The sequence below is a fragment of the Stigmatopora nigra genome, chromosome 14 (assembly GCF_051989575.1).
Source record: "Stigmatopora nigra isolate UIUO_SnigA chromosome 14, RoL_Snig_1.1, whole genome shotgun sequence".
Lineage (NCBI taxonomy): Eukaryota > Metazoa > Chordata > Actinopteri > Syngnathiformes > Syngnathidae > Stigmatopora > Stigmatopora nigra.
Window position 1 is genome coordinate 2067676 of NC_135521.1, and position 13988 is coordinate 2081663.

At 39.2% G+C, this 13988-nt stretch overlaps 1 protein-coding gene across 3 annotated transcripts; it reads right to left on the reverse strand.

Annotated features, from left to right (window-relative positions):
* Positions 1–1738: 1738 nt before the first annotated feature.
* gabra4 (gamma-aminobutyric acid type A receptor subunit alpha4) lies at positions 1739–10627 on the reverse strand. Of its 3 annotated transcripts, XM_077732677.1 has the most exons (10): positions 10518–10627; positions 10276–10410; positions 10061–10179; positions 9161–9228; positions 8384–8604; positions 8131–8213; positions 6630–6773; positions 6191–6343; positions 4314–4570; positions 1739–2594 (listed from the first exon to the last, which is right to left on the reverse strand). In XM_077732677.1, exons 2-10 carry the CDS (start codon positions 10356–10358, stop codon positions 2037–2039), a joined length of 1686 nt encoding a protein of 561 aa, XP_077588803.1. In that variant the 5' UTR covers positions 10359–10410; positions 10518–10627; the 3' UTR covers positions 1739–2036. The 3 variants fall into 3 exon arrangements, with proteins under 3 accessions (XP_077588803.1, XP_077588804.1, XP_077588802.1); XM_077732678.1 differs by having other exon boundaries at positions 8462–8604; positions 10276–10599; XM_077732676.1 differs by having other exon boundaries at positions 10276–10599.
* Between the last annotated feature and the right edge of the window lie 3361 nt (positions 10628–13988).

Consider the following 13988-nt stretch of genomic DNA (forward strand, 5'->3'; position numbering starts at 1 on the left):
GATGGAAAAAATAGGGGAAGAGTGCATTCCACCTGTGCTCAATGGGAAGGGTCAGAAGGGGGCTTCCTGGACATCTGCGCTCAACTGACTTTCTGACTGCGGACCCTCAAATTGTGTGAGTAACACAATAAATAAATTCTTGAACTAGAAAAACTGAAAGGCCAGATAAAAAATGTGACACATTGTAGCATTTGCAGCTCCATCAATCATGTTCACACTTGTTTAGAGCACATAAACAGCAAACATCAATCTGTTGTTGACTGTCTGCTCATTAGGACAAGCCTGTTCTCTGTTTTTGTGGTGGGGAGGAGAACTATTCCGCTTGTGGTTGTGGCAGCCAGAGAAGGAACGAGTGGGAGTGCAGCAATAACGGCAAAATCAATTTCGCACATGACTGTGTTCGGGAGAGATGAGTGGCGCTTGGCATCTTGATCTGACGATCAGCCCGCATGTCTTCCGCTGGCGTGACAGCATCATCCCTCCTGTTAGACCAACGCATCGCATCCACTGGGGCCAATTATCACAACTACAGGGATGAAGACACAAGGCAGGGCTCCACACACATGCTGGGGCTTTCTTATGTGCATGTGTGTGCGGACCATGTATACACTAGGACAATTGTGTCAGACTCGGCTTGGTTCGCTTTAACGTTGATTTCACATGGGCCGGATCATTTTTAGATATAATATTTGGATTTTTTTTAATAAATGGATTGAAAGAACTGGATTAAAATAACCTGAATATTCCATTTTTTATAGATCCAAAACAATGTTTATTTTAGTTTTATTATATATATTTTTAGATTTTACAAAATGATATTTGAACTAAAAAACTGGATTAGAAATGACAATTATTGATTTAAAAGGGGGGAAATCAGGAAATGTAATATACATCCATACTCATCTATATATATATATATATATATATGTATATATATATATATATATATATATATATATATATATATATATATATATATATATATATATATATATATATATATATATATATATATATATATATATATATATATATGTATATATATATATATATGTATATATATATATATATATACAGGGTCACTTAATAAAGTGAGATAATTTTTCAAGTTCATTAACATATCCATTATATCTGTTACAATCTACCTTTCAAATAAATGGAAAAGATTCATCTGACAACTTTATTGTTGGAGTGGTGGAGTAACCAGAAGCATTTTCTATGCTATTAAACCAGTTACATATCTGCTCGATTCCCAAATATTAATTTTCGAATGTGTTGCTGAACACAGACTGAATTCATATATATTGTAAAAGATTGTTGCTTTGTGATTAAGTGCTGTACAACAAGTTTTTCATGACTACGATGAGGTCAAATATTGTTTTGTTGTTTCCATTTCAAATCCAAATCAAGATCTTAATATACAAAAGTCAGGGCATTACAATTGACCAAATAAGTCCAAGTAAAACTATATACACATGTGTACAGTTTAAATGGCAGTGCACACATTCACGCATATATTGCCGTATGTATACAGGATAGAAAAATAGTCATCTCATGCGCTGTTTCATACTGAAGTGGTAGCTGGTGAAGAGCTTTAAATACACATACACAAGCATAGATCTCAGTATTTATTATTAATATAAATGCATTGAATATTTTTATTTTATTTTGAAATAAAATGAATAAATATTCAATTAAATATTATCATTATTAATATATCAATATTTCAGCAACACAGTTATTTATTCATGTATTTATTTATGAACTTATTTATGTCTAAAATATGTTTTGCTGTGTCTGTATTCTCACCCTCTTGCTACTGTGACAATAAAATTTCCCAAATACGGGTTGAATAAAGTTATCCAATCAAATCCAACGATAAAAATAGGATAAAATCATAATCCAGTGGGTTAGTTTCACTATATGAAGGTACTTGTGTTCATATTTTGGCAGCATATTTCTCACATTGCTTATATTTCATCTTTGCGTCCAATTTATGAAACAAATTGGCTCCTCCCACTTGACGGCGAGGGGGTCTATCCTCCCTTAGCCACCATGGTGTCCCTAGATAAGTAAACCACCCAATAAACCATGTTAAATGCCCCAAAGGACACTGGGAAAAGGATCCGGGCGTACTTGTCAATTTTGCTGGTTCCGCCCATACCGGCAGAGGAAGGCTGGGAACACGGAGTCTGTTTTAGCTCCACTTTGTTGCCCATCATCTGGAGGCGCTCCAGTTTGGGCCCCAGAAGATGCTGTAGGGAAGCGGAGGCGGGGTTTTGCCCGCGTGGTATCGCCGCCGTCACGTCTGGCGTGGAAGTCGCGTCTGGCGTGGAAGTGGCGGCTTGAGGCGTGGTTTTCACCAGCTGTTTTTCCTCCGACGAGGAATTCACGCTGAGAACGCTCTCGGATTTGGGACTGGAGCGGGAGAGGGTGCTGGAGCTGCCGTTGACGCTGCTGTTTAAAGGTCGAAGCGGTCGAGGCCTGCCCACTCCTGAAATGTTACTTGTGGACTGGGCTTTTTGGTGGTTTATGTCTTGGTGAGTTATGTAATTCATCCGCTTCCTCAGGTTGCCGTTAGTGTCCGGGTTTTGCTGTCAAAGCACAGAAAATGTAGTTTTTTTAAGCAAGTATGTATTCAATAAAGTTGCATTATTTCCCAAGTCACAAAACATTGGGGTTATTTGACTTGATGGTGAAATTTCAGGATGAACTTTTCAAATGCAACCTTTACTGGTGGGTTTAAATTGACCTTCTCAAAACTTTTGAATGCGTTTCAGAAATGTTTGGGCACTTTGCTGCGCTTAAAAACGGAGTTAAATAGTAAAAGATAACATGACCTTTGACCATAACCAACAATACTATACATTGAGTCATGGTCAATGTTATGTTGTTCATGTTATGCTCATTTGATATCAATTCTTCGGGAAATTAACCTATTAAATAGTCAACAGAATTTGATATATAGCATATGTACAAAACAGTCCCCCCGGGATTGCGTGGATTTTCTCTGGGTACCACCCAGTGATCCATGTGAGAATAAACAGTTCAGAAAATAAACAAATGAATGAAAAAAGTGGTCGGAGGATGAGAATGAATGGTTGTACTTCTCTCTTTGCCTTGTGATTGGCTAGCAACCAATTCAGGGTGTAACCCCGCCTACTGCCCATAGTTGGCTGTGACAGGCTCCAGCACCCTCATGACCCTTGTTAGGATAAATGGATGTAGTCCACTTTTTTGCCCCAAATTACGACTGTGACAAGGATAAGCGGTGCTAAAAATGGATGTGAAAAAATAACTTTCTTTTCCCTTATGTTTGGTACAGTGCAAAGTGATCACAGATGGCCTTCATCACCACGTCAAAGTAATGCAGATGTCACTTATAAAGGATTTCACTCATTTCACACAAGCTTAAAACAGAAAGTAGGTATAGTAGAACATCACAGTGTTAAAGCAGTATAGAGTCAAAGAAGATTATCCTTTGGGAGTTGATGTTTTACAGCAAGGCAAGAGTGTGAAGCTGCCTGGCAGTAAAGCATTTCCAGGAATAATCCACCCCCGGCCAACCTTTGAAAACTGAAAATATTCCGTTATTGTGTCCAATGTGGACATAGCCATGGAGTGCGTGTGTTTTTGCTTGTTATCAGCTGTAAAATAGCGTCAAAGTGGACTCATCATGCCATGTCCCTTCTGGGGGGGTCAAGGAGAGCCACTTTTGGTGTAAAACTGCCATTTCCGCCAACAAGCATCGACGAAACCTATACAGATGCAAGCAGGCTGTGTTGCCGTGGCAACCTACTAATCCACTGAAGTGCTGTTGTCACTCGACTGCATTCGTGCATGATTACAGCAAAGTGGGATTTGGACTGGAGAGGGCAACTTAAAGAAGTTAGTGGAAACAACTGACATGTGCATATTTTTTAAGTCGAGAATTTCAAGATATTGTACTCATTTCCATTCACCATTTTCTATATTACACTCGAAAACTGAGAGTTTCAATCGGGCCTATCCAAGGACTTTACAGGTAGAGTTCAAGCAGTCTACACAGATTTTTTTTTGCACTGCAACGTGCTCATAACAAAAACAAATTTAAATGAACTTGCGTCTGCTATCTGCTCATATGTCAAGATATGTATTCGTATCTCAAATTGCTCGTATGTTGAGGTACCACTGTACATGATTTTAACCATCTCCTCATGTATATTTGAGTTTTTCTATTGGAAAAAGTACACCTTGATTGTGTTTCAGGTAAAGCACAGCAAGCACATTTGTTATAGGCAACTTATAAGCACATTTATCTTGGAAGAATTTACCTGCAGTACTTCATCCATGTCCTTGACCTTGACTGGTGTACTTTGAGGAACAGGGGGGCATTTGCCCGGCTTCTTTTTGGCCCGCTCCATCTCCACGTTGGTGAAGTAGTTGACAGCGGCAAACTCGATGAGGGCAGAGAAGACAAAAGCGAAGCAGACGGCGATAAACCAATCCATGGCGGTGGCGTATGACACTTTGGGAAGGGAGTGGCGAGCGCTGATGCTGAGTGTCGTCATGGTCAGCACGGTGGTGATGCCTTTAGAGGTTTAAAATGAGAGATTGGAAGGAAAAAAGTCACACAAGTAGGTTTGCTTTGGGATTAGGGGAAGTGAACCGAGACAACCTGCCACATTAAAGCAAGCACAACAACTTTGTAATATACTGTTGGTCTGAAATAGAAACTGCACCAAACACACTTATTTTTCCGAGTGTTGTTTTACATTCCAACTCAGTGCTTCAACATATGGAACATAAAATCTATAGTTTTCTTATGCTCATTAGAGTAAAAAAATGTCATAGCAATTTTATGTATTACTTGAATGGAGAAGTAACTATTTTTGGTCATTAATAATGGATTGGAAGTTTATTGTGTCCTAAGAAAGTTTAGTTGAACTAGTATTTACCAATGATGTATTTTTTTTTACTTTTGATGTGATTTGTTTAATATATGCTTTGCCAACTTTGATCCCATACCCATAGTTTTAAAACAGTAAAAAAATGTAACTAGTAAATGACAACTCATATTTTTCATATTAAAGCAGTCTCTTTAAGAAAAGCTTTGTTCACCAATAATACACCAGGCTCTGTTAACATCATTTGTTTAGTAAGTTTAACCCTAACTATTGTTCTCCCAATGATAATTTCTATAGAAAACACGCCTGATACTGTCAGATACTCCAAAAATAGCCATAAATTTAACCCATAATTATACTGTGTATCAGATAGGGACATCACTAATGACTTATTTAGTAGATGTCCAACTTTTCTTTTTTTGTACAAATGTGTCTAGTTGAAAATGTACAAAAAGTTCAGATTCCCCCTTTGATAACAAAGCCACTCAATAAAAATGTGTATGACAGTGCTAAATGACACAATGTAATGAATCTGATGGAATGTCACATTGTCACAGTCACGATGGCATGAAAAAAAAAACAAGATAAGTGCGTACGCGAGAGAGTATACAAGGTCACGTGTAACTGTTACAAAAATAGAAAGATGCTCGATATGCTAACAGTGCATGATTCGTCCTCTGTCTTTAACCAATAGCAATAATTGAATTTGGAGAAAATCCCCTTTACATTGGCAGTCGAGAACATTCTGCGTGCCAGAGTCCTCAATCAACATAAATGCACCGCCTTGTGTCCGTGACATGACCGCTATATTATAATGGGATGCCAATCAAAGGCAAACAAATTGCTGAAATGGACCTCAAAGCTGAAAAGTCAATATATGAAATGATACATAACAATAGATTTCTCGAATAAAATATCTAAGAGAGAGAGTTTAATATCTAAGAGAGAGAGTTTAATATCTAAATACTGTTTAATATTTAAGTACTGTTGAAAAAAAAAATGTAGATATTTAGATATTAAACACTCTCTCTTGTATATAATTTTGAGAGCTGGTTTTAACAGTACTCAGATATTAAAGAGTACTCAGATATTAAAGAGTACTTCGATATTAAAGAGTACTTCGATATTAAAGAGTATTTAGATATTAAAGAGTACTTAGATATTAAAGAGTACTTCGATATTAAAGAGTACTTCGATATTAAAGAGTACTTAGATATTAAACAGTACTTAGATATTAAACAGTATTTAGATATTAAACAGTACACAGGACACAATGAGTGAGTGAGTGGGGTGGGTCTACGTACCAAAAACAGTGCGTGCCGGAACCGACTCTTTATTTATCCAGAAGGACACTTGGGAGAGGATTACTGTCATAATGCAGGGGATATACGTTTGAATCATAAAGTAGCCCATTTTTCGTTTCAAGTGGAAGAAGACCGTCATCACCACATATTCACCTGCAACACAACCAAAGAAGAATTAGTGTGGCCAACCAACATTTCTGACAGATTTCACTCATGGAAAGAAACAAATGAACATTTTGACTTAAGAGGATGGATGCCATGTACATCATCGTGAGGCTGCTAAAATATTACTTTAGCATTGGCATGTGTTTAAAAGAAAGGGGCAAAAAAAGGCCGAAAACATGATACGTGAGGACAGCTGAACATCCTTCGAGTCTATAAAAGAGCGAAAAAAGCAACACATGGTTGGGAAAATACTGAAAGTTTGCAAAAATCTCACCTGTGATGGACTTAATGGTTTCCCTGGAGACCGTCTGGCCGATGAGATCATACTGAACCAAGCTAGACGACTCGGGAGGAACCTCCACTGAGTGCTCTGGTCCTTTGGTCCAAGTATAGATCATCTCAGTTTTGGGATAGGCATCTAGACAAATCAATCATGCTTGCTGTCAGTAAGTCAATCAATGATAAGTCAATACAAATATTTTGTTTTTGCTTCATCTAGTTCAAATCATGTACTGGCAACAATAAGGTCTAGTCACAAGGTTAACGACACAGTATTTTTGCACAATTGTCAGGAGGGAAAAATGCCGAGTTGCCAACCTCCGTTGACCCCATTTCAGGAAGTACCCTTGTCCCATTTCCAGAGTTTATCCAGAGTGAATGCAATTCACATATCGTACAAAGACGAATCATTGGTCAGAACTTGTAACTCGGGTCAGTCATACTTCACTCACAAATCTGGTACTTTTCCGAAATTTAAGTGACAATTTTTGGGGATTTCCGAGGAGTTTTTAGCTCTGAAAATAGTTTCCTTTTGTATAGGAGTCGAATAAGTTTTACTTTAAGCAATCTTTAATTTTTGTACACACTTTTCCTTGAGTCCAGACGACCACTTTTGCCAACTCTAAAAAAAACCTGCCATCAATCCATTAGTATGACTACCTTACTTCCTATCAAGATGGCATTTAATGTCCCAATTTCTCCCATCTGAGTACTTTTCCCACTCAATAAATGCACAACAAAATGACAGCTGTCTTTGCCTTCCACTCCCTATGGGATTCTACACCAGCAGGATACCAACTGTGCTGCCAAAACGAAATGACTCTGGTGTGTCATGGAGTGCGCGCACAAGTCCAGATGGAGTAGCAAAAAAAAAAACAAAAAAAAAGTCAGAGGGAGCGTGGGGGAATGAAGGCAAAGGAGAAAGAGGGGGAAAATGAGTACACATACACATACATAAGCCAGATATGGAAAGTAGCTTGCATAGGTCTTTGCTATCCCGGGGCACGGGACGGGATTCTGACCTTTCCTTAGCTTCAGGCCACATCACATCTAGGGTTCTTTCCTCCTGACTGGAGGTGAGTACCAGGAGGACGGAAAGGGGCGGAGCAAAAGGGGATGACAAACATAGAAAAACTGGAATTTGTCCTCTCCAATGTCATCATGCTGTGTAATTGACTGAGATTGCCCAAGAGCAAAGGCAAACGGGATTTCTATTCCTTGTTTCTCCTTTTGCAGATATCATCTCGAAATTGCTGCTTCTACCCGATAAGAATGAGCTGTTCTATTTGAGAAGCTAGTTCAATTGAGATAGGGCGTTTTTTTTTTGCTGACCACAAAACAATGGTGCTGAGTTGGAGCTTTCATTGTTAGGAATGAAATATGTCATTATTTATTGTTGCCAGACAGACATTTTGCATTTCAGCAAAGAATCTATTTCAGGAGCAAAATGGATTGACATTTTGTTTTTGTTATTTTTTTTCGTGTGTAAAACTTACAGCTTCCAAACTTGAGGGGGCAAGCGTGTCCATCCATGGGGAAATTCACAAGTTTCATGGGGCATTCGGCACTAATCGTCAATCTGTTACCATTAAAAGACAACAAAGGGAGACAGTTAAAAACCAGCAAAAATATCCTTAGCATTCCTCTAATAATTGTATCCATTTAAAAATATCCTATGATTACATTCAGAGTTCATTTTCTGAATATGAAGGTTTGTTTTTGAATATAAATGATGTATTAAACCAGGACCTCATGGTGTAGAGTATGGTCCCGTTCTTCATGATACGGAACAGTTTGTTGGGTGCCGTCATGTTGTGGGCCACTGACTTTTTGCCGTTCCTGAAGAAAGTGTCTGGCGTCCACACTTTGGTCACCATCAAGTTGTTCAGCCTTAAAATCTCAATGGGACCCTCATAAATCAATCGGCGGTCCACCCACGTCTGACGAAAGAACACATCCATTGTGTATTCCTACAATGTCAAATAGACAAAACAAGGCATCAAGTATTGTCGATATATCGTATATTCTGGACTCAGATTGATATTATACTGCTCAAAAATGGAACAATTAAATGGTATAATCGCTATTTACTTGACTTTGTACTTTATACTTTTGACTTTAATGATGCGTAATGCGTATGTTAATACTTTAGTCCTTTTTTCTGTTTATGTTTCATATGTACTGTTAACGGATGCACTTTTTTTATATGTATCGTATCTTGTGCTCCATCTGTCATATTTTTAAAGTCAATGTGGCCCTCAGGCCCAAAAGTTTGCCCACCCTAGGTCTAAAATGTATTTTTCTGTGTCTGTATTCTCACCCCTTGCTACTGTGACAATGAAATTTCCCAAATACAGTTATCTAATCTAATCTAATATAATATTGGTCAATCTTGGCAGTGCTATGACATACATCTTGTCTGGTAAAACACTGAGATTTTCCTTGTGTTTTTTCCTCTTGACCTGGAGTGACAATCTGATGAATAAGAATAAAATACATAGACGTTTTTACAATTGATATGCATACCATTTCCACATCTGAGACAGGCCCAAAACTTGTCACATAAATGTCTGTCTTGACCTCAGTAACAGGACCTAATAAAGACAGTAAAAAACATATCAAGTTCAACTTTAAATGCCCCACAAGACATAATCCATAAGTCTTTTTTTACACTTAACATTTTGCATAAACAGCATTTTCAGAGTCTGTCAGAATGAAGTCAGCCAAATCTGCCTAATGGATTTTTTTTTTAAATTCGACTGAAATCCTTATTTTTTAACTTTTCTCCACCCCTCCCTTGAATAAAATCTTTGCAGTAGGGATAAGCTTTAATGTGATGGTGCCATAATGCATATGCATTGGTTTCAGGGAAATAAATCTGCACTTTTAGCACTTGAACTGTGCATTAAAGCATTTTCATTGCCACACAATTATATAAGCAGAGACATATGGCTTTAAATATGATAAAAATATGATCTTTTATATTGCGTAGTTTGGATGTTCCTTTAAAATTGAGGTCAAACCTACGGAGGTGATGTCATCTCCAAGTTGGGAAAAAATGCATGCGTCATCTTTGCATAATATGATTTTAAAGTCTTTTTTTATTTATTTTTAATCAAATTTGACATTAACTTGCTGGTATGTCTATTTTTTGGGGGCAGGGAGGCCTTGTATTGATCATTTAGTGTGATTTTCCAGTGCCATTGACGTATATAGACGTCCCAGTCATTTAAAGTGGGAGATGCTGGTTTTGAGTAGTTCTTGGCAACCCTCCCAATCTGGCAATCTGTTTTTTTTGTCAATGTCTGACTGAGTTTATTTGACTTGCTGTTGACATCATTGGCTATTAGGAGGAATTCATTTATTTTTTGGTACCTATGAAGAATCAACTTGATTTAGAATGAAAAATATCATTTAAAAACATACCTCCAAATCCAGGTCTTAGTCTGTTATCGTAACCATCCAAAAGCCGGTCTAAAATCCTTGTAAAATTCTCTGGATAGATCCTTTCATCCTTCTTTGTTTGCCCTGTGGTGTTCTTTAAACTAAACAAGAAAACCAAACACTTTAGAGATTTGTTTAAATAAAATAAAGAAAGAAAAAAGAAGGGAAATATCAGCCGTTGAAAATCTGGCACTCACCAAGTCACCAAAGAGAAAAAGTAGACGAGACTCATAAAAATACAAACGAAGTGCACCATCGCCATCGTATTGGCAGAAAACATCTTCGCATGCCATACTTTAAGCTTCTTCACATTTCCTCACTTCCAGAAGCCACTTTTGGAGGAAGAAAAGGGAAAAGGGCGACACAAGTCAAAAGGTAAAGTTTCCCCGCAGTCTCCTTCCCCGCAAAACGCTCCCAAAAAGCCGCACGCCACACGCACCTTAGCACCAAAAAACGCGCTCCAACGTCCCTCCAGCCCTTGTGCTCCTTTTCTTTGCACTCGCATCCACCGAAAGAATCAAATCCGCTTTCTCCTTCCCTCACTTTGTATCTATCACCCGCCCTCCCATAGAAGACCTGCTGTTTCCTTGTTCTCATCTCTCCCCTCCAAAGTCACTTACTTTGGTCCAAAAATGTTTCTAAACGACTTTGAAAATGTCATAAAATCTCATCTAATCTCATTTTCTGAACTGCTTTATCCTCACTAGGGTCGCAGGGGGTGCTGGAGCCAATCCCAGCTAATTCCGGCCAATCGCTGGCCACAAGGAGACAAACAACCATTCACATTTGGGGAAATTTAGAGTGTCTAATTAGCCCACCATGCATGTTTTTTTGGAATGTGGGAGGAAACCGGAGTACCCGGAGAAAACCCACGCAGGCCCAGGATAACATGCAAACTCCACACAGGTGGACCGACCTGGATTTGAACCCAGATCTGTAAAAATACAGAATATTCAGGGATTTTAATCCAGTTATTTTAATCCATTTGTGAAAAAAAATCTAAATATTATATTTAAATGGTCCGGCCCAGGTGAAATCATGTTGACGTTAATGTGGCCCGCGATAAGGGAACGTCTTGCTTCCTCCTTTTGGTTCTTCTGTAAATGGACCCGCATGTGTTTTGATCTCCAACTGTTTTATGGCCTCTCCGACATGCATCAGTGGTTTGACCAATGAATTTCCTGCTCAAGATAAACAAACTCCACTCTCCTCACTGGACAAATTTCAATGTTTCCTTTTTCAATATTAATACTGGGTTTTACCACATCAGTGTAGCTTCACCTCCAAAGTTGAACTCATTCCAAATGGTATCGTTGAGCGCAGGGTGAGATAGAAATGGGTCAGTTTTGTCGCAATACAATGCAGGTATGGGAAGTGGGACAAGCCACATCCAGCCTCACTGATTGGGATATTTCCTCGGATTATGTAAAGAGTGTCTGTAGCATAGGTAGATCATTTGTTTGCATGTACACTAAAGTGTGCTGTAATGGATGAGTTGAGGAAATATCATGGAGATTTCTTACATGTGAAGAACACATATCTCTCAAAGACTATTGCACAGCCACCCACCCACCCCAGTCCACCTACGAGGCACAAGAACAAGGCGGCAATGTGGGGGATGAGTAATACGCATGTGCATTTTGGGAGCAGGCTTTCATCCAAAGGGTGTTTATTTATTCCTTAATCCTATTTTTTTGAACATATGATTTTTGAAACTTTAATGAGTAAATAATTTCGACAACAATGAACAATGAAGTTTGATTGCTTTGACCAGAATAGGCTGTTGTTAGTGAGGTGTAGGTGGATGGATGGATGGATGGATGGATGGATGGATGGATGGATGGATGGATGGATGGATGGGTGGATGGGTGGATGGATGGGTGGTTGGATGGGTGGGTGGATGGATGGGTGGATGGATGGGTGGATGGATGGGTGGTTGGATGGGTGGGTGGATGGATGGATGGATGGGTGGATGGGTGGATGGATGGATGGATGGATGGATGGGTGGGTGGGTGGGTTTGGGTGGGTGGGTGGATGGATGGGTGGGTGGATGGATGGGTGGGTGGATGGGTGGATGGATGGGTGGGTTTGGGTGGGTGGATGGTTGGTTGGATGGATGGATGGATGGTGGAAGGGTGGATGGATGGATGGATGGATGGATGGATGGATGGGTGGGTGGGTGGATGGATGGATGGATGGATGGATGAGTGGGTGGTTGGATAGGTGGATGGGTGGGTGGATGGATGGATGGATGGATGGATGGATGGATGGGTGGAAGGATGGATGGATGGATGGATGGATGGATGGGTGGTTGGATGGGTAGATAGATGGGTGGATGGACAGATGGTGGATGGGTGGGTGGGTGGATGGATGGATGGATGGCAGTTAGAAAGGCAGAGAGAGAGAGCAAAAAAGATTCCTCGAAACTCAGTTACTGCTGTATAAAATGTCTTCTCTGTCGAAGTATGTGTTGTGATAACCTACTTTTTGCCCATGTGCATGTTTTTTAGAGAAAAGGGAGATAGAAGATGACAAAGGCAAGGCGGCATAATATAGAGTCTTTAAAGGGTCATCACATCATCTTCTGGTGGTTCTGTGCAAATACACATGATTACTACTTGTACTACTGCCACAGTATCAGACAGGGAGGGTAGAAGTACTGAAAGAAAGTTTAGTTCATTTGAATTTGTTTCTGCATTTGGATTCGAGTCAGCACAATATTGTTTCTTCTGGACAGTGGCTTGTGGCATGGTTACAGCTATTTAGCTAAATTGGAGACTTTAAAAACACTCAAGCAAATTTCTCAAGCTTTTTCCATTCGATAATCCCGTATCAGAAAGACGTTGTTCTAAAGATTTGTCACAGGCCACATCACACTAATGGTTTGCTTCAGAGCCATTTGAGGAGAAGTTGTTCCACGGTTAATTGACAAATGAACAGCTAATCGATGATCTAATGAAATGGACAACACATTTTTTTTTTAAATTTATCAACACTCGCTAGTGTTAAGCAAATGTTCTTTATTCTACTTGACGATAATAGAAAATGAAGGCCTCCAAGTGAAGGAAGAAAACATGGCCCTGGGCCATTAACCACTTGTGATGGATTGGCCTAATAATACCTGCTTGACTATTACGCTAAACCTAGGCAGCCATTACACTCTTGAGGACTTGACAATACTCAAACACTCTGAGGTGAAAGATGGGGCGCTGATGTCCTCTGTTTCATCTAAACGTCGAAATTAATCACGCTAGAGGTTTGTGATGTTCTCACAAATGTGAAAAAAAGGCCTTATTCGTTTATTTTCCTTACAAGTTATCCTCACAAGGGTCGCAGGGGGTGCTGAAACCTATTCCAGCTGATTTCAGGCACCTAGGATTGAACTCCTGACCATAGAATTGTGAGGTTGACTTGCTAAACACTTTTCTACTTGGCCGATTGCTCAATTTTTCCAAATATATTAATTTTACGATACGCTTGACTTTGGTACAGCCAAGCGTGGGTTCGATTCCCATTCGGTGGCTTGTGATTGTGAGTGTGAATGGCATAGAGTAAATCTTCTGTTTTTGTCTACTGCCTGAGTGAAAGCGTAAAGTAATTTCCTACCAAATCAACCCATTGTCACTCCAAAAGAAATATGTTGTAATCATTTGCTTATGGAGTTGTCACCGGAATAGATATGGCAAATGTCTATATGCAATAAATTGATAATATTCCCTCTCAATTACCCTCCAGTCTAAAAGCCCTGGTTTTCTGTTGTCACAACTTCCAAGTTTAGCTGTAGTTCAGTTTGGGAAGTTATTTATATTTTTTCATGACTAAGTTTGCTGACATTATAGTTTCCTTCCAAAATGGTTAATTTAGCTCAAGGAGGAAAATGTGTTGAGCATTTTCGCCTCCAGAAATGCAC